The sequence below is a fragment of the Buteo buteo genome, chromosome 9, assembly GCF_964188355.1.
Source record: "Buteo buteo chromosome 9, bButBut1.hap1.1, whole genome shotgun sequence".
In the NCBI taxonomy this organism is placed as follows: domain Eukaryota; kingdom Metazoa; phylum Chordata; class Aves; order Accipitriformes; family Accipitridae; genus Buteo; species Buteo buteo.
In genome coordinates, this window is record NC_134179.1 from 9,346,067 (window position 1) to 9,364,780 (window position 18,714).

The window sequence follows — 18,714 nt, forward strand, 5'->3', positions numbered from 1 at the left end:
TTTGCACAGGAGTTAGCAGGGCTTACTGAAAGAGCTTTAATCTAGATTTGAAGGGGGAAAGGGATAAAACCAGGCTCACTAGAGATAAGCCTGGGGGCAGCACACCAATGTTTGAGGGATGGTGTGCTAGCGAGGTCCTTCGGTCTGCTGTCTCAGTGGAGGTAGGGGATGGAGATCCATGCGGCAGCAAAGACACAAGGGTTAATGATGTGTTAGAAATGACGGAAGCGCCTGAGAATGTTCACGTAGGAATTATGGCTTCTCCCCCAAAAAGGTGGCGGGATCAATAGCCCAGCTGCAGTGCATCTACACCAATGCACACAGCACAGGCAACAAACAGGAGGAGCTGGAAGCCACTGTGCAGCTGGAAAACTATGATATAGTTGCCACCACGGAAACACGGTGGGATGACTTGCACAGCTGGAGTGCTGCAATGGGTGGCTATAAACCCTTCGGAAGGGATGGGCAAGGAAGGAGAGGTGGTGAGGTAGTCCTGTATGTTAGGGGGTGTTTTGATTGTCTAGAGGTTAATGATGGTGACGATGGGGTTGAGTGTTTATGGGTAAGAATCAGGGGGAAGGCCAACAAGGCAGATATCATTGTGGGAGTCTGTTATAGACCGCCCAACCAGGATGAAGAGGCAGATGAAATATTCTATAAGCAGCTGGGAGAAGTCTCATGATCACTAGCCCTTGTTCTCATGGGGGACTTCAAGTTACCAGATGTCTGCTGGAAATACAGTGCAGTGGAGAGGGAACAGTCTCAGAGGTTTCTGGAGCATGTGGAAGAGACCATCCTGACACAGCTGGTGAGTGAGCCAACAAGGGAAGGCATCCCGCTGGACCTGTTGTTTGCAAACAGAGAAGGACTTGTGGGTGATGGGATGGTTGGAGGCCGTCTTGGGCACAGCGATCACGAAATGATGAGTTTTCGATTCTTGGAGAAGTAAGGAGGGGGGTAAGCAGAACTGCTACCTTGTACTCCCTGAGGGCAGACTTTGGCCTGTTTAGGAGCCTGGTTGACAGAGTCCCTTGGGAGGCAGTCCTGAAGGGCAAAGGAGTCCAGGAAGGCTGGACGTTCTTCAAGAAGGAAATCTTCAAGGCACAGGAGCAAACCATCCCCATGTGCCGCAAGATGAGCCGGCAGGGAAGAAGTCCAGCCTGGCTGAACAGAGAACTTAGGCTAGAACTCGGGAAAAGTTTTTGACCTTTGGAAGAAGGGGCAGGCCACTCAGGAGGACTACAAGGATATCGTGAGTTTATGCAGGGAGAAAATTAGAAGGGCCAAAGCCCAAATAGAACTTAATCTGGCTACTGGCATAAAAGACAATAAAAAATGTTTCTGTAAATATATTACCAACAAAAGGAGGGCTAAGGAGAATCTCCATCCCTTATTGGATGTGGGGGGAAACAGTGACAAAGGCTGAGGAAAAAGCTGAGGTACTTAGTGCCTTCTTTGCCACAGTCTCTAATAGTAAAACCAGTTGTTCTCTGGGTAGCCAGCCCACTGAGCTGGAGGACAGGGATGGGGAGCAGAATGAAGCCCCCATAATCCAAGGGGAAATGCTTAGTGACCTGCTACACAACTCAGACACACAGAAGTCTACAAGGCCAGATGGGATCCAAGGGTACTGAGGGAGCTGGTGGAGGTGCTCACCAAGCCACTTCCCATTATTTATCAGCAGTTCTGCCTAACTGGGGAGGTCCCAGTTGACTGAAGGTTAGCAAATGTGACGCCTATCTACAAGAAGGGCCGGAAGGAGCAGATCATCCTGAGTGCCATCACACGGCACATACAGGACAACCAGATGATCGGGCGCAGCCAGCGTGGGTTTATGAAAGGCAGGTCCTGCTTGACTAACCTGATCTCCTTCTATAACAAGGTGACCCACTTAGTGGACGAGGGAGGAGCTGTGCATGTTGTCTACCTAGACTTTAGTAAAGCCTTTGACACCATTTCCCACAGCATTCTCCTGGAGTCTGGCTGCTCCTGGCTTGGATGGGCGTACTCTTTGCTGGGTAAAAAACGGGCTGGATGGCCGGGCCCAAAGAGTTGTGGTGAACAGAGCTAAATCCAGTTGGCAGCAGGTCACAAGTGGTGTTCCCCGGGGCTCAGTATTGGGGCCTGTTCTGTTTAATATCTCTGTCAGTGATCTGGATGAGGGGATCGAGTGCACCCTCAGTAAGTTTGCAGATGTCACCAAGTTGGGAGGCAGGGTTGATCTGCTCGAGGGTAGGAAGGCTCTACAGGGGGATCTGGACAGGCTGGATCGACGAGCCAAGGCCAGTCGTATGAGGTTCGCCAAGGCCAGTCGTATGAGGTTCAACAAGGCCAAGTGCCTGGTTCTGCATTTTGGTCACAGCAACCCCATGCAGTGCTACAGGCTTGGGGAAGAGTGGCTGGAAAGCTGCCCTGTGGAAAAGGACCTGGGGGTGCTGGTTGACAGCCGGCTGAATGTGAGCCAGCAGTGTGCCCAGGTGGCCAAGGCGGCCAACGGCATCCTGGCCTGTGTCAGAAATAGCGTGGCCAGCAGGAGCAGGGAGGTGATCGTCCCCCTGTACTCGGCACTGGTGAGGCTGTACCTCGAATCCTGTGTTCAGTTTTGGGCCCCTCGCTACAGGAAAGACATGGAGGTGCTGGAGCGTGTCCAGAGAAGGGCAACCAAGTTGGTGAGGGGCCTGGAGCACAAGTCTTATGAGGAGCGGCTGAGGGAGCTGGTGCTGTTTAACCTAGAGAAAAGGAGGCTGAGGGGAGACCCTATCGCTCTTTACAACTACCTGAAAGGAGGTTGCAGTGAGGTGGGTGCTGGTCTCTTCTCTCAAGTAACAAGCGATAGAACAAGAAGAAATGGCCTCAAGTTGTAGCAGGGGAGGTTTCGATTGGATATCAGGAAAAATTTCTTCACCGAAAGGGTTGTCAAGCACTGGAACAGGCTGCCCAGGGAAGTGGTCGAATCACCACCCCTGGAGGTATTTAAAAGACAGGTAGATGTGGCACTTAGGACATGGTTTAGTGGTGGACTCGGCAGTGCTAGGTTAACAGTTGAACTCTATAATCTTAAAGGTCTTTTCCAGCCTAAACAATTCTATGATTCTATGATTAACCAGAAAAAGGAATTGTTCTGTACATTCAGTTTAGCTCCATGAATGCAGGCACTGGAACAGCAATCTGAAATACAGCACAGCCGCTGTGCTGGGAGGTCAGTTTGTTTAAAAGACCAGCGGTCAGGCAGGAAGGATCCTGCCGGGCGGCCGGCACCCACTCTTCAGCCCGCTCTGCTCCTGCTGCAAACGAAGGCAGCAGATTGCAATACACTGGAACAAATTAGCCCTTCCATTCATCTTCATTAGCCACGCAGTTTCGCTGGATCCGAGCTCACAAGTGGGTTCCCAATATCTATGTAAATCCTTCTCTTTCTACACATATTCACTCATGTTTATTAGTAGGTACCAGAAGCAACGCTAAAAGTACAAGCCATGCAGAAGAGGAAATTAGTGAGGGCTGTCTGTGTCTGCGCAAGGTTATCGTCCCGATTACGCCGCAGAGAGCGGAGCGGTGTTTGGGTATTACCCCTGTAATTATTGTTCTTGGTTGTGCATCAAATACGTGCATTTAAAAATAAATCAGGCGAGTCTAGCGCTATCGCAGCAGTTTGATTCATCACCGTGGGCTATATGGGAAGACATAGTGGTTGGCCAACATGGAGTTGGACCTCTACATGCATGCTGGGATGGATGAAGGAGCTGCCTGAATTTTGTAAAAGATTGGCTTTCCCCTGGAAATCGGTGGGTGAAAATCGGGCTGCCCTCCTCAGGCTGAAATTTGGATTTCACAGGGCTACCTTCAGCCATTCCTCCTTTGAGACCCGGGCAGGGGGGACAGCCAGGACTTCCAGAGAAACCTGTCCCCTTTTCAGTTTGCGGTGTAGGAAAGAAAGCAGCCAAGGGGCTGCAAATCCTGCAGCCGGGGAAGGGGCCCATGCCGACACCCGGCAAGAGCTATTCACCTGCCGTTTGTGCAGGCACCCACGCTAACCACAAAACCTTAGAAAGATCGACCAGAGATGAAGACCTGGAGGTGCGGGGGGAGGACCCCAGCCCGGCGGCAGCCCCAGCACGCACCAGGCTGTTTGCTCAGCGCGCGTGAGCCTCTCCAGCCGGGTGGGCTGCGGCCCCCTCCCGCACCCTGGCACCCCTGCACCTCATCTGCAGTGGGGATGGGGGGGGCTTTTATTAATTACTGGTAATTACTTATTTTACATATTGTTATTGATGGTTTTTTGTTGCACGTAGATGATTATATTTAAGAGATAAGGAGGGAAAATGTCTGCCCGGGCAGCTAAATCACTGGAACAAGGCTGCAAAGCCCTGACCGCACGTCGCAGGCCTTGCCAAGTGTTTCAAAACTGAATAGTCATTGGGTTGGCAGATAATTCAGAAACTATTTGTATGAGCTGTTTATCAAATTATTAACTGCACAGATGTTGTTTGGTTGAAGAGCAGCTGAACCTTCTCTCTGCCAGCCGTGGAGACAAAGGTCTGCAGGAATAATTGGAGATGTGCATGGAATATTAAATTAATTTACTGCTCTTAATTCTTATGCAAATCCTGACCTCTGATAGAGCCTATCAATTACCCTGCATACAGGGAAAAGAAAGGAGAACAGTTTCTTTCTTTTCTTCCCCCCCCCCTTCTTTTTTTCCTGTTGTCTTCAGTTTGGGGTTTTGTTTCTTTTTTTTTTTCCTTTTTGAAAAGGAACTTGGAAAAGGAAATATTTGGGGGAGGAAAAAAGCCATTTGTGGGAGAAGCAAAGGACTGGGATTATTTAATTGAATCTCCTGGTTGCACTGATGTCCCCTGGGAGTCCGGACGCAGTTTTTAAAATAGCGGGGGGGTGGGGGGGAGGCCTGGGAATGGAGGCCAGGGCCAGGCTGAAATAGCTCCACATGCTTCAGTAGGAGGGGACGGGGGGGGGGGCCCAACTCGTCCCATGCCGCCTCGGGTTGGAGCGGGAGACAACTGGAGGCCTACGCTGATCCCGGGTGGATTTTGGTGGGGTTGGGGGCGGGAAGGAGTCCCTGGCTCTGCCGCTGCCGGGTGATGCCGGGGTTTTGGGTGGCTTATCTGGGGAGGGTTCCACACCGCTGGGAGCGTGGCTGATTCCGCCAGTAATTAACAGTGAAGAAGAAAGGCAATTTGTTGTCAAGTCTATTGTGAGATCCCAGGTAAAATGAAGTACGATTTAATTGGTCCTCGTTAAAAAGAGCTATTTTTCTAATATGGAGAAAAGGCCTCATCTTGGGTACTTTTTTTTAATTGGGGTTGTGTATGCTCTGTTTAGTCAATGTTTAAAAAAGACTCCGGGCCTTATTCTTTCATCATATTTTCTAATAAGGATAAATAAATAGGATGAATAATGCGATCGGTCTATCCCTCGACCTCTGAAAGACCTCAGCAGCGAAATGATGTTTCAAGCTCCTTTCGTCACATCCAATATGCACTGCCTTTCAGCTCTCCCGCAGCCCAAACAAAAGCCATACAACAATATCAATTAATCATGCAGCAGGCAAACAAGGAGATTTATTCCACTACAAATAGCCTCACAGAGAGATGCTGAATGGGCTTGATTAGCATGAGAAAAGAGGAGCAAAACTCCACAGTTCAACAGCTAAAGAGCAATTTGATGGGGCTGGGATTGGGAAATTACTTGATTAGTGTCTGTCGGAGGAGAACACGATTAGGACGCGAGTCCCAGCCCCGCCGCGGGGCTCGGGGCGGCCTGCCCGGGGGGGGGAAGGGGGGGAAAGGGGGACAAAAATAAAAAGGGGGGGGGAATAAAAGGATGATAGGATGATTATTTTTTTTCCTCCTTTTTTCCCCCCCCCCCCCCCCCTCCGTAAATCCCGGGAAGCGCCGGGAGACTCCGCTCCCCCTCCCACCCAGCCCCTTCGGGTAATTTCATTTACCCCGCAAATCTAATTAGTAATCCGCGGATGACATTAATACCGATATAATGAAGCCCGCGATGACCGGAGGAGCCGGCGCGCGCGGGCGGCCTTAAAGGCACATCGCCCCTCGGCATCCGCGGGACCCGGGCGGAGAACCTTGCTTTCAAAGGGGGAAAAAAACGGAAAAAAAAAAAAAAAGGCGGGGGGGGGGGGGGAGAAAAACACGAGCAAAACCCGCGCAGGTCGGGTTTAGCGGCTCAAGCGCCCATTGAGGGAGCCGGCGCTTTGCTGAGCGCCGCTTCGGCGCCGGCACCGGGCCGCGGCCGCTCTCGTCCCGGCGTATTCCCGTTCCCGGGATATTGTTCTGCAAAGGAGGAGAAGGAGGGAGGGGGGAAGAAGAGAAAAGGAGGGGGAAAAAGAAAAAAAAAAAAAAAAGAAGCCAGAGCCAAAAGAGTCGCTCTGCAATTTATTCCAATGGGTGGCTTTTAAGAAGCTGGCAATTTGAGACGGCTGGGTGTTATTTAGTGCAATATGAAATCAAATGATCCTATTTCTCAAATAACAGTGTCTGGGAGGAGAAGTGAATGCTCTGAAAAGGTAATTGTCTCCTGATGATATTTCCATTATACCCCAATCCTGGCCTAAATGCTATCAGCGCCGGGCTGAAATCGATACCGGGAGGCAGGACGGGATCTCCGCCCCGGCCCGGCGGGGTCCCGGCCGCTGCGGCCCAGCCCGGCCGCCCGCACAGCCCGGCGGGCAGGGCAGGGGAAGGCAGGGGGGTCCCCAGGCCGGAGCCGGGGGGGGGGGCAGCACCCCCAACACTACCACCCCCCGCCCGGTCTTTGCAGGAGGGCTTCGGGGGAAACCCCCGACTCTTCGCCGCTTTCCCTCTCCTCGGCGCAGCCGCGGTTTCCCGGCGGTACCGGGCACGGCGGGGGCCGACCGGGGCTGGTGCCTGCCGGGGGAGTGGGGGGGAGGCCGGGGGGGGGGGGCTGACGCCGTTCTCGGCGGCGGCATCTCGCTGCGGAGGAGCCGCCGCGCCGGAGCCCAGGTAAGGAGGGCGGCAGGACCCTGCCGGGGGGGGGGACGGGGACACCTCGGGGGAACGGGAGAAGCCGCTCCGATGAACAGACGCGCCGGTGCCCGAGCCCGTTCCCTTCGGCGGGATGCGCCCCGCGCCAGACCGAGGTGCTGGCCGCGGGTTTGCAGAAGGGGGGGGGGGTGTTCAGGCAGGAATTGGCAGGGCTGCCCGCCCCCGCGCCGAGCCCTCCCCGATGCTCCTGCCCGCGGGGCAGCCGGCGAAGCACCGCGGCGGGGAGGCGCGGGGAGCCGCGATCCCCCCCTCGCGTGGGGCTGGGAAAAGAAACCCGGGCCGGTTACCGATCCGCCATGGTTTCCCCCCGAAAGCCCAGCCTGTCGGGCGTGTTCCCCCCCTCCCCGCCCCGCGGAGCAGCTTTGGGGGTGCTCTGACCCCCCGCTGCCCTGGCACCCACCCCGGTTTCAAGCCCCGCAGCACACAGCCAGCCAGCCGCTGCCCTCCGTTACTGAGGGTCGTGGTCGGTCCCGTTCACCCGGCGGCGCTGGAAAAGCAGCGGGGATGAGCCCGAATGGGCGCAGCGTTTGGCAACGCTCTCCCGGAACGGCGCTGCGCCCCCGATGTGTGAAATACCCCGGTTTTCCAAGGGGAGCGAGCCTCCCTTTCGCGGGGCGTTACGTACCCGCGCTGCCGAAATGATAAAATCGCCAGAATTAAATCACTCGGGGGAAACGACGGGGGAAGAAAAACAAAAAAGAGCTATGAAGGCGGTAAGCAGGAGGAAGGGGCGAAGCGAGCGGGACCTACCTGAGTCCGCTCCCGCCGGGGCAGGGGCTCGCCGAGCCCGGCCGGGCCCGCGGCGGGCACCGCTCGCCCGCTCCGGTGGCCTCCGGCGGCTGCCAGGCGGCTGCAGGGCTCGCCGGTTGTTCGGTGGTCGCCGCTGCAACGGCGGGGCTCGACATCACCCCGAGAGCCCTCAGGAGCCGGGGTGAGAACGCGGGGGGGGGGGGCGTTCTGCAGCGGCTCCCGAAAACGGCACCGGCGACTTCGCCCGCCGGGTGCGGGGGATTCTCCTCCGGTTCCTTGCTTGGAGCGGGGGGGGGGGGGGGTTGGGTTGCTTGATTTTTTTTTTTTCTTTTTTTCTCTTCTCTCCCCCCCCCCCCCCCGCCCTTCTTTCTTTGTAAACCACTTCGCCCAGGCTGGCGGGGGCGGGGGGCTCGGTGTGGCCCCGGCCCCCGGGGCGGTGCGGCGAGCCCGGATTTCACCCTGGCCTCGGATAATTGCTGCGGAATTGCTATTAAAGGGTCGGGCGTTGACGGCAGCGCCGGGCGGGCTGGCAGCGCGTCCCCGGGCACTTCGGGGCGCAGCAAATAAATGCACTTCTGGGGGAAGAAAAAAAAAAAAAAAAAGGCGAGCGAAGTGTATTAATTGAGCGAGAATAAAGGCGTGCTCGTTAAAAAGTTTACTGGATGGTTGCAATTGTCTGTGCTGCTCGGGGGGGGGGGGCAAGAACTTGCCCTCCGATGTGGAACAGGCGAAGTTACTCCGGGCACGGCACTGCTGCACAACGGGGGGACACGGACACGGGGGGGAGCGGCTGGAGGCGAATGCCCAGAGCCGCGTTGGGATGCCCACGCCCCCCCCCCAGGGTCTGGTCCGCTCCTGATGGGAACAGGACACCCCGAGGCCCGCGGATGGGATGTGCGGCTGCAAACGGTCAAACATTGCGGCCCTTGAGCCTCTAGGTCAGCCCAGACCTTTACGGTCCCACCTGCCCACCCAGCTGACATCGGTGCTCCGTCGAAAGCAGAGCCGAATCGAATTTTCGAGCACTATCTAAATGCACTGTTGGAATATTTTCCATCTCTTCTCAAGCCTTTTCGCCAGCTTCTGCTTCAGGTTCCTATTTGTGTTTGGCACGATTCTTTACTGTCGCGTGTACTAAAGGAGCGCAGAGCCCGGCGGTGCCGAGCAGACACAGTGTAATTAATTTAATAGTCTTATGCTTGTTCTTCTGCTTTTCAAATGAGTGAACGGTGTGTATCTATGGATCCCTTCATTCATCACCAGGACAATCTTTTGCACAGGACAGGGAGGAAAATGCTTAATAAATGACAGAAAAAACAGCACGGTGGTTTGGGACAGGAAGTGAGACATACCGTCTCCACTTGAAACTGGATTTCAAAGAAAGAGAGAGTTCAGAGAAGCAGCGTATAGTTATCACCCCACGTGAAATTTGGCCTGGCTCTGCAGATAGCGCTTGCTGAAAAACAAGCTGGCTTCTCCAGCACTTCGTAGGGTCCAGATGTTCGGCTCCAAACCTCAGGCAGAAGTAAAAATAAAATGGAGACAGCAACCACACTGCGACCAGAAATTAGTTCAGGTTTACACATGATTCTAGCTCAGGGGGAACACGTTTATTTTCCACATATGCTGCCACTGCCGTTTTGCCGATTTGCTCGCTCTTGTTGTAGAGTCACTTGCAAACATTCATGCTGAAATACAAAGGTCTTTAACGGAGTTTAAATATTTTAGTTTACGGTAGTGAGGGATTCTCAGGAGACTCTATGTTTGTCAGTGTCCGTCTAAAGAGCAGCATCTCGCTGCCCATGCCGTCGTTAGGAACAGCCGTTGGATCTTATTTCCCTTGCCCCAAACAGCACTAAACTGCAAGGCTCGCCCAAGTGCTTCCCTTTGTTTCAAACCCTTGTAGCTTGGAGCACTTGTTGAACCTGACGACAAGTGCATCAAAGTGGCTGACAATTATGAAATAAACAAATATCATTTGAGGCATTTTTGAGCAGACTCCAGTAATACATAGATTAGCTTATTGATGTCGTTATCGTATTGAATATTATTCATACTTCTGATATTTCTGCTGCGCAGCAGCATTCCCTGCTCAGTAAACATCATATTATCTCACTATGCAAAAGGCTTCATTAATCAAAACAGACAATAGGCCAGACGCTCTCCCTTTGAGTCTGGGGTTTTGGATCTTCCAGGCTTTTTACCTTGTCTACATGCCTTGTCCCTGTCAACGCAGAAAGCAACTCTTCAAAACAGATCGCTACAAAATGTGGTGCTAAAAGGACAACATTATCTAATTCAGTTAAAAGAATTTCCCAGTTATTTTATATTTTCCCTTTAATTTTTCACGACTTGTAGAGGAAAAACTTTTCAGTATTTCAGTCAGTACGTGAGATTACTCCACTCATTTGTTAAAATACTAATGAAAGGGCCTGATAGATCTCTGTCCTTTAAAGCAGCAGCAGCAGTGTTAAGACCAAGAAAGATGGGAGCCGACTGGCCAACCCGTGGTCGCGCTGCCTGCCTCACTCGTTGGCGATGGGGAATGGATGGTGGATGGGGAGCTGGGAATAACGTGGCCATGAAGCTGCTGTTCTCCAGAAGGAGGATCCTGGCAAAAACACGGCACAATCTCAACTTGGTGCAAAGGGCCACATGTTGAAGGCGAGGTAGGCCACTGTAGTGGCTAGGAAAATGTTTGGGTGCAAAATCTCCCCTTTTCCTCTGTAGGCTCGCTGCAGCATCACGAACGCACGGCTGTGCGCTTCAGGCGCGGGTGCAGAGCCGGCAGTGAGGCACTGGGGCACACCAAGAGGCGTTCATTCATTTGGCGAGTTTGGCGGAGGCAGATTTGAACCCCGCGATGGATGTTCTCCATCCCATGATTTGTAACTAAGTTGAACTCTCGGTGGCGGTGGTCTGCGATGCGCGGCAGGCTCTGCCTCGCACCGGGCTACAGCGCGTTGGGTCGAGCTGCAGCCTGCACAGCGGAGTAACGCTCCCTGCTGTGGATCCCAAACGGGCAGTTGTGGGATTGATTTGGGCTACATACTTGTGAGCCATCGTCTTCTTCCCGCTTCCCTTTTGATTACTGCGGGCCTGAACAAGACATGCCGTGATGATCCAAAATAGCACAAAATAGTCTTTCCCGCACAGAAATACATCAGGACTGTTTCAGATTGAGCAACAGAAATTAAAGCAGTGGTTGTGCAGGGCACTCCGGAGCGTAAGGCACAGATGATTTCAGAGAAGACAGGAATCGAGCCTTTTGACGGTCTGCCGTGAGTGGTCTCATTCAAATTCAGCCTCTTGTCTCGCATCTCAGAAAACCTAAATTCAGTTCTCATTTCTCCAGGGACGGGGAAACTCAACACCGTCAATCTCCTCTTTCCTCTTCAGACAACAGCAGACACTTAAATGGAGACTGGTTAATTCCTCGTGTCTACATCTCAGAAACAGAAGTGACTTTGAATTATTGGGAAAGCAGAGAGACCCGCAATCTCCCAGACATCCTCTGCAGATCCTTGGCCTTGGAAAAGCCTGAGTCAGGTCACACCTGATCCCTTCTGGTCTTGGAGCCTCATATGCTGCTTAGGCGACTCGAAAAGCACTTGGAGGTGGCTGGAGAGGAGGGACGCTTCTCGGCAAACCTTCTCTGAACTGGTCCCCTCCCTGTGCCACAGCATTCCTGTTGCTCATTAACAACACAGAGCTGTAAACAATGGCATGTGCTTGTATCTAAATTCTCCAGGATTAATTCAAAATTCATTGACAATTACTAGAGACTTTTCAATTATGTCAATAGGCTTTGGGTAAGGCCCTTACATTCTTAATAAACATTATATAGTTTTAAATGCTCTAGTCTTGTTCTTAAGATTTTTACTTAATCAGCCATTATCATTGGCTTCTGTGTTAACAAGTTCTTGCGGGAGGAACTCATTTCACCTGTCCTGTTGACAGCAAAACCCACCTTCTTCAGTAAGACAAAGTATTTTCTATTTATGCATCAGAAACGAGTAATAATAGGTTTCAAGGAACTGTAACATTTAATAAAAGCATTTTATTACATTTAAATTTATTAAAATTTAAACATGAAATTCAACATGTTAATTACTATTTCCATGCATTGACACTGACAGTCAGAAATGGATCCACACAACTGCTCTGCTGAGATATGTTCACTGCTGCTATTTGCTCTTTGATTACTAATGTATTATTAGTGCTCTTCATTTGGGACTTGATTCATTAACAAAAAGACTTATATGGGCATTATGTAAATTTTTTGGTTTGTCTTTTACATAGCTACCAGGGTATGTATTATTAATCTAATTGAAAACAAAAAAAAAAGAAAAAAAAGAAGAAAAAAAAAGAAAAGAAAATGTATTCAGTTCTGTCCTGACTTGTGGGCAAGCTCTAGCTAAATGTACAGTCGCTCTCAGAAATCACATCAGTGCAGAGAGGAAAAACCTCTTTTCAGTACATCACAGTCTGTGTTTCTGCAAATCCCTTTCCAGAGAAGCCACGCACAAACCCCAGCCTGCTGTGTTTCAGCAGAAATAGCAAAATGGTGGCAATGAAATGTTCAGGCTCTCTCATATTTCTCATTCGCGTGCCTGCTGTATACGTCGGTGCTTGCAGCTAAGCGCCCCTTTTGTTTTTATTCAATGATTTCTCTTTAATGCTTTTGAAGTCATGATTTGGTTTCTTCTAATCCAGACCAATGTTTGTATTTCTCACGTTAAGTGAAACTCAGCTAAAATCAGAGAGGGCCCTTAATCTGTAAAAGCTCATCATTATTGTTAGGGCAGCAGTGCGGGGGGGGTGCAGTTATGCAGAAGCTATTGTGGGGAGGCTTTGTCCCAAGACACCCTACACGAGGACACCGACAATTTCTGCTTTATATAAAGAGTCTCCCGTCTTTCTGGGACCAAGTGGCATCCCCTCCCTTTTCTGGCTTCAGATCAGAGGCTGTGGCAGACAGTTCGCAGCAGGGACATACCGTGCACGGGTCTTTCGCTCAGGAAAACGGGCAAACCCCGTGACAGCCATCTCTGATGGCTGCAGCCAAGGGCCGGCAATGGGTGAGAGCGGCGAGGCCAAGGCTCAGATGGACAGATGATTGATTGGTGGCACCTGGGAAGAAAAAGCATGGAGCAGCTCAGAGATAAGCAGGGCAGAAGAAACTTCGCCAGAGCTGTTTGGGAAGATCCCAGTAGTAGAAGCGGCAGAAACGCAGGAGTTTTAACTCCAGCTTCCCTCCCGCGGCGTGAGCCCACTCCACTGCGGGCAGTGGGTCCATCCGCGGACGCAGCTTCAGGCTGGACCAGCCCCTTGCGCGGGGCCGCAGAATCCGTCGGGCTCTGGCAGCAGGGAAGGTGCCCTGCAAACCACCACAGACCTGCTGCTGGGCGCAGCGAGGTGATGTCCTTAAGCGTGGGGACACGGGGTGACAGCTTGGCCCCCGAGCCTTCCACTGGAGGAGAGCAACACAGGCTGTCGCTGGAGGCATGCGTTGTCAGTCCCTCGCCCCCTTTTTTTCCCCTACAAAGACATATTCTTTTTCACTTTCTTCTCTTTCTCTCCTCCCTTCTTCCTCCCGCAGGTGGGCACCCTGCGGCCAGATGCTCATCACAGGGAGGTGGATTCTGCACCTTCCGGGGTACTGCTACATCTCCAGAGGAAAGCAGGATGCTAAAGGCACACATGGTTTCCTCCCGAAATTAAAGAGAGTGTGTAAAGCTGTTAAGATTAGTGCACATCAATCCCTGCATTTGAATCAAGAGATACTTTCGTTTGGCAGCTATTGGGGAAAAAAACCCATCATTTCATTCAAAGTGTATTTAATAAGACAGAGGGAGACAGATTTCTTTGACAATTTTACAGCTCTTATCAGATTACGTTAAAATTAAATTAAAACAATCTAAAAGAAGTGTTAAGTACTGAAGGGAGAACACAAACAAAACACTCCTCTTTGTAGGCTTTCAGGGCTGGGGTACTGATGTTAGTTATCAGGAACGTGAGTAATAAGATTATTCTTGAGTCAATTATGAGACCATCGGTGTCAGCGCGGGGGATCGCGTCGCACGCCTGGGGCTGCGGTACCGCAGAGGGTGAACGCCGAGACAAGGGGTGGAAGGGCAAGGGGAACAAAGTGGGAAAAGTACGGGGGGGACCAGGCTGAGGCGCCTTGTTTCCTAATTTCTTGTTTAATAAAACATCAGGGTGTTTCACCCATTTAACACCACCAGCCCTGCCGATTACCCCAGCCCCTCCTGGCCTCTCTTCGCCGCCGGGACCATTTTGCCCCAATCTTCTCAGTTTTGTCACCACGACCCCCAGCGCTCCCTCCCGGCTCCTCCCAGGTCGAGGACCCTCCGCCAGCCCTTGCCCGTTTCCCGGGGGTAAGAGGTTTGAGCCAGAGATGCTGTGGGAGGTGGGCAGCCTCTCCGAGCGCGCACCTCGGCAGGGAGACGCGGAGCAGCCCACCTCCCCCTCAGCAGCAGCTCCCCTGCCACGGAGCGCCCCGGAGAGCCCTGCCCCTCACATTTGCTCCGCCGTAGTCCACAATTAAAAAAAAAATACCAGGGTTGGAAAGGTCCACTGAAGAAATAAACTGTGCAGTCCTAGGAACCTCACCTCCCGCGCTGAGCTGTCAGGTGGAGATCAACCCCTTTCAACTGAAACTTGGGAATCTTGGTTTGGGAATAAGGTTTTCCAGTATGTAAATATAACGTATGCTCGTAATTTTAGATAGCACTAGAAGCGTTTGAAAGTTTTGATATTATTTTAGCAAGCACAAATATTTTCAAAAGCAGTTTAGTCTTCCAGAACCAAACCTGGTATGTCACTGGTACAGGCTTAAGAAAGCCAGATTCTTTGCCTGTTTTGAAAAATAACAAGTCTGTAGTATATGAAAGTGTTTTCTTGTTCAAAGGCCATATAGCCTTTGACAGTTTTCTGCATTGACAATCAGCGATGCATTCAAAATATGTGTCAGCCCGACAGAGCGCATTTCATGGCTGACATTCTGAAATAACAAGTTTTTAGTGTCTCACCTCAGTGTCAAAGGGGAGACTATTTTTTTTTTTTTTGACGTAGATATTAGCAATGAGAGCTGTTACGAGGGACCTTCTGGGGGGAAAAAAGGCAATTTAACTATGAAGCAACCATGAAACCCCTTTTATTCTATTTTATTTCTATATGGGGGCAGATAGCCCCCATGACTGAGCAGGAACATCATGGTGATACAAAGGCTCTGGAGAAGTCTTAGTGCTACAAGTGACCCTCCAGGAGGGCAGGGGGATCGTGTCTGCAGCTGAGATGCCAAAGCTCCATTTTTTTTCCCCCCACAAATTTTAAAAGGAAAGGGCAAGCTGTGGTGGACCTGCGTTGCAAAGTCAGGATCTGGGGAAAAAATGCCCAACTGTGGAAATTTAGGCAAGCTCAGACCCAGATTTCACCTGTCGGTTCTCATGAAGATGTGAACTCGTGCTGTGGTGGACGTCTCCATAACATGTCTTTGCTTTCAATAAGCAGAAGAGCGGGAAAGAACAGTGTGTCTTTTATTATGAGTGTGTTTTATGTGAATTCAATAATAAAAGGCTCCCAAATCTGCAAATCCTTTGCCTATGCGTTTTCTTGAGTAGGTAAGCTCTTGCATGAGCTAAAGCCATCCATATCTCATTGAGCCATTTATTTATAGTGGATATGCAAAGGCTAAGCCAGACGGCAGCTATGGTTATTCAAGTGACAGAAGCTAATTTGGGGACTGTTAAGTACCGCTACATCAATTCAGCAAAGCTTTTTACTTTACATTTAGATTTGGTTTATCCCAGTTTGAGGATGAGGGTGTTGAAAAACACTAGGAACGCTGTCGCATGACACCGAAACCCGGCAGAGGAACCCCAACCCGCAGGACGGGGCTGCCCCCGCGGCAGCCCAAAAGCTCATCCCGATGCTCCTGAGCCTCCCAAACCCCCGGCACTGGCACATGGCTTGAGCCGTGCCCTCAGCCGTGCCGTTACTCTTGCAACTACAGCCGATGCTTTCATGTGGCAGTTGTTGGGCAGAAGTTCTAATGAAGGGTAATTATGATGATGATCTCGTACTAATTGTGTAGTGATTGCTGTTCTAATTATGCTTAAGCATTTCATAGCTATCCGCAATTTTGTCTATTGATGTAGAATTTCTTCTCCTTAAAGTCAAACACTCTCAGGGTATTTGAACTTTCTTTATTGGGGCACTGGAATTTAAGCACTAATTTGGCAGCTTCCTTTCAAAGGGACCTAAGTTTTTATCTGAAAATGAAAAAAAAAAAAGTTTTTCTTTTCTACTTTGTTTACCAGCTGGAGATGTAAACGCAGGGTTTGTCAGGGCTGGTCCAGTGCTCGCTCAAGGCGGTGTGGCTTTTTCCACTGACCGATGGATTTTGGCGAGAGGACGTTGACGTGCTCTGCCAGCTAGACAAAGGGGCGATTCAGGAGGAGGAATTGGGGACTTTTAGTCTGATGTTTGATTGCTGTACAAATGGAAACCGAGGCCATTTGCATTTTCCAGTTATTTTTTTCCAGAGAATCATGGTGTGCAACCAACTCAGTAAAACCACCTATTAAAGGGGGGGCCCTGTTACCGCAGCTGTCCAGCAGCTCCCCATTATTTTTTGAATTAATGTCCTGGCACCTTGCAAAGTCCCTCTTTCCCCCCCTTTTCTGGGGACACGGAGATGGCTGCCTCGCCCAGGGCTACCGAACAGGCTGGGGCCCACTTCTCCTCAACGCCCGCCCGGTGACTGGGCTGGGCGCCGCAGCCACTGCAACTACTGTAGTAATTCCTAAATTAACAGGTTTGGTAATACGCCTCCCTGCCATGGCTGCCGGTGCGCGTCCCTGTGCGTACAGGCACGCAGCGGGCGGGAAGGAAGAAGGCGGGAAAGCGGGAAGGCGGGAAGAAGGAAGGCGGGACGCCCCGCCCCCGCGCCGGCCCCGCCCGCGCCTCAGGCCGGCGGAAGACCCCGCCCCCGCCCCCGCCCCCACGGCAACGCGCGCGGGGAGGGGCTTCCGGGGCGGGGCCGGCGCGGTGCACGGCGGGAGCCGTCGCTTTGGCCACCGGCGTAAACAGGGCGGCATGAGCGGGCCCGGCCCGGCGGCCGCCGCCGGTTCCCCCCGGGCCTGCTGCGAGGGGCTCGGCGGCCTCCTGCGGCGCCTCCGCGACAGGTGAGGGGACCCCGCGCCCCCTTCGCTGCGTCCCGCTGCCCGGGAGCGGCGGCGCCGGGCCGGGCCGCTGCGGGCCTTCGGTGAGGCCTCGCCCCCCTTCCCCGGCGGGGCTCTGCCGTCGGGAAGGGGCCGGGAGGGGAGGGCGGCACCCGCGGGTTCCTGTCAGCCTCTCCCCGGCCGGCGCGCCCGTGGGCCGCTCTCCTGAGGAGACCGGCCGGCGTGGGCCGGCTCCCGGGTCTCTGCCCCGCGGCGGGGGGAGGCGGCCTCTCGCCTTCCCGGGAACGCAACAGTGCTGCGCCCCGGGAGAAACGAAATGGGGTTCGTGGGGTGGCTTGGGGGGATCTTTACAGCAGGGGGCTTTCTCCGGGGAGGGGGAGGAGTCTGAGGTCCCTAGCAGCGTCTCAGAGGGGGCACTTGTGTCACCTCCTTCTGCCTTATCATCTTCCTTCGGCCGATTACGTGCTGGCGGAGGCGTGTGTACTGAAAGCTAGCTTATTGGTAACGCCCGATTTCGATATTTTCCCTCGTTGTGCTGTACGACCTCCTTATTAGCCTGTTGGGTGACTTCTGAAAGCGCCGAGGACCTCTTACCCCTTGTCTGAGAAGTTTTCCTGCGGCGATTCTGGCAGCATTTACAAAATTACTTGTTACTTCAAGCAAATAATATGGATGCTGGTATTTCAGAGCTGGCTAGTTGATGAACGGGTGTGTACAGATGTTTCCTCCACAGGCATCTTTTTAATCTTTAAGAAAAGTTATTGTAAGTGTTTCAGTTTGTGGGTGTTTCAGGGGGATCTGACTTCAGGAGAAAAGCAAGTGTAGGTGGTGATGCAAGCTTTCTGAAGGGGCTTTGGCTTGAGGGATCTCAATCACCAGTCAGTTCCTCTGAAGCTGTGTGCAATTAGTGATGCTCCCTGCCTGTTACTCACTGCAATAACTACAGTAATTGGTGTCAATTAGCGGGTTTTTTTTCTGGCCAGAGGAAGTCTCTTGAGGTCGTTTGTGGTATACTGTTATGAAGTTGTTTTCTAAGCAGTACCTGTTTTCTGTCTAATACAGAAGACTTTGATTTTCTGGGTCTCATGCTAGCTACAGTATTGTATTAGCTTTATACATTAGCTAATACACACAGTTAGCAGAAATAACACCACCATGGCCATGATAATCTGAACTTGCATTTAGATACTGCTTTGACGAAAACGCTGTGTGTATCTTCACTAATATCCTGTTCTGGTCTGGAAGACCACTGGCAAACAAAACAGGAATAATTTGCTGTTTAAAAGACTGGGTAAGAATATACACAGTATATTTTTATTGTATAGAAATTATTAAAGATGTGGGCCCTAGATATGGAAGACACTTTATCTAAATGGTGGTGTTAGAAAGTGCGGGGAGAGGGCAGATTAAAATCTGAGTGTTCTAGACGGTGTGCTGCTTTAAACTATGTCTTTACGTGCAGATGTCCCTCGTGTTAGGAATAGAGATGTCTTGCGCTTCCCAAGAGCCTGGTCTGCGTGAAGTTTGGTCACCTCTTTTATAGCCTCTCTGTTGTCTGAGCTAGGGCTGAGCTCACGCTGCAGGAATGGACTTCCCTTCTTCAGCTCCTCTGAAACCTCTGGGAATATCACACATTTCAGACATCAGCTCCTCTAATTCAGTTGCACCAAAAGATTCAGGAGTTATTTGGGGAGGGGGCATTACAGGCAGAC

General features: G+C 51.8%; 1 protein-coding gene and 1 long non-coding RNA gene across 4 annotated transcripts in view; both read left to right on the top strand.

The window, feature by feature from the left end:
* The window catches only part of LOC142034291 (uncharacterized), a 108,973-nt gene extending 97,365 nt beyond the window's left edge, over positions 1–11,608 (top strand). Inside the window, exon 3 of the long non-coding RNA XR_012651572.1 lies at positions 11,149–11,608. This is a non-coding gene — a long non-coding RNA (uncharacterized LOC142034291). The remainder of the gene's footprint in view (positions 1–11,148) is intronic.
* Positions 11,609–16,868: 5,260 nt separating this feature from the next.
* The window catches only part of KIZ (kizuna centrosomal protein), a 52,165-nt gene continuing 50,319 nt past the window's right edge, over positions 16,869–18,714 (top strand). For all 3 annotated transcript variants that reach the window (XM_075035275.1, XM_075035276.1, XM_075035279.1), the window contains exon 1: positions 16,869–17,005. In XM_075035275.1, the coding sequence (XP_074891376.1) occupies positions 16,917–17,005 (89 nt within the window). In that variant the 5' untranslated portion in view covers positions 16,869–16,916. The remainder of the gene's footprint in view (positions 17,006–18,714) is intronic.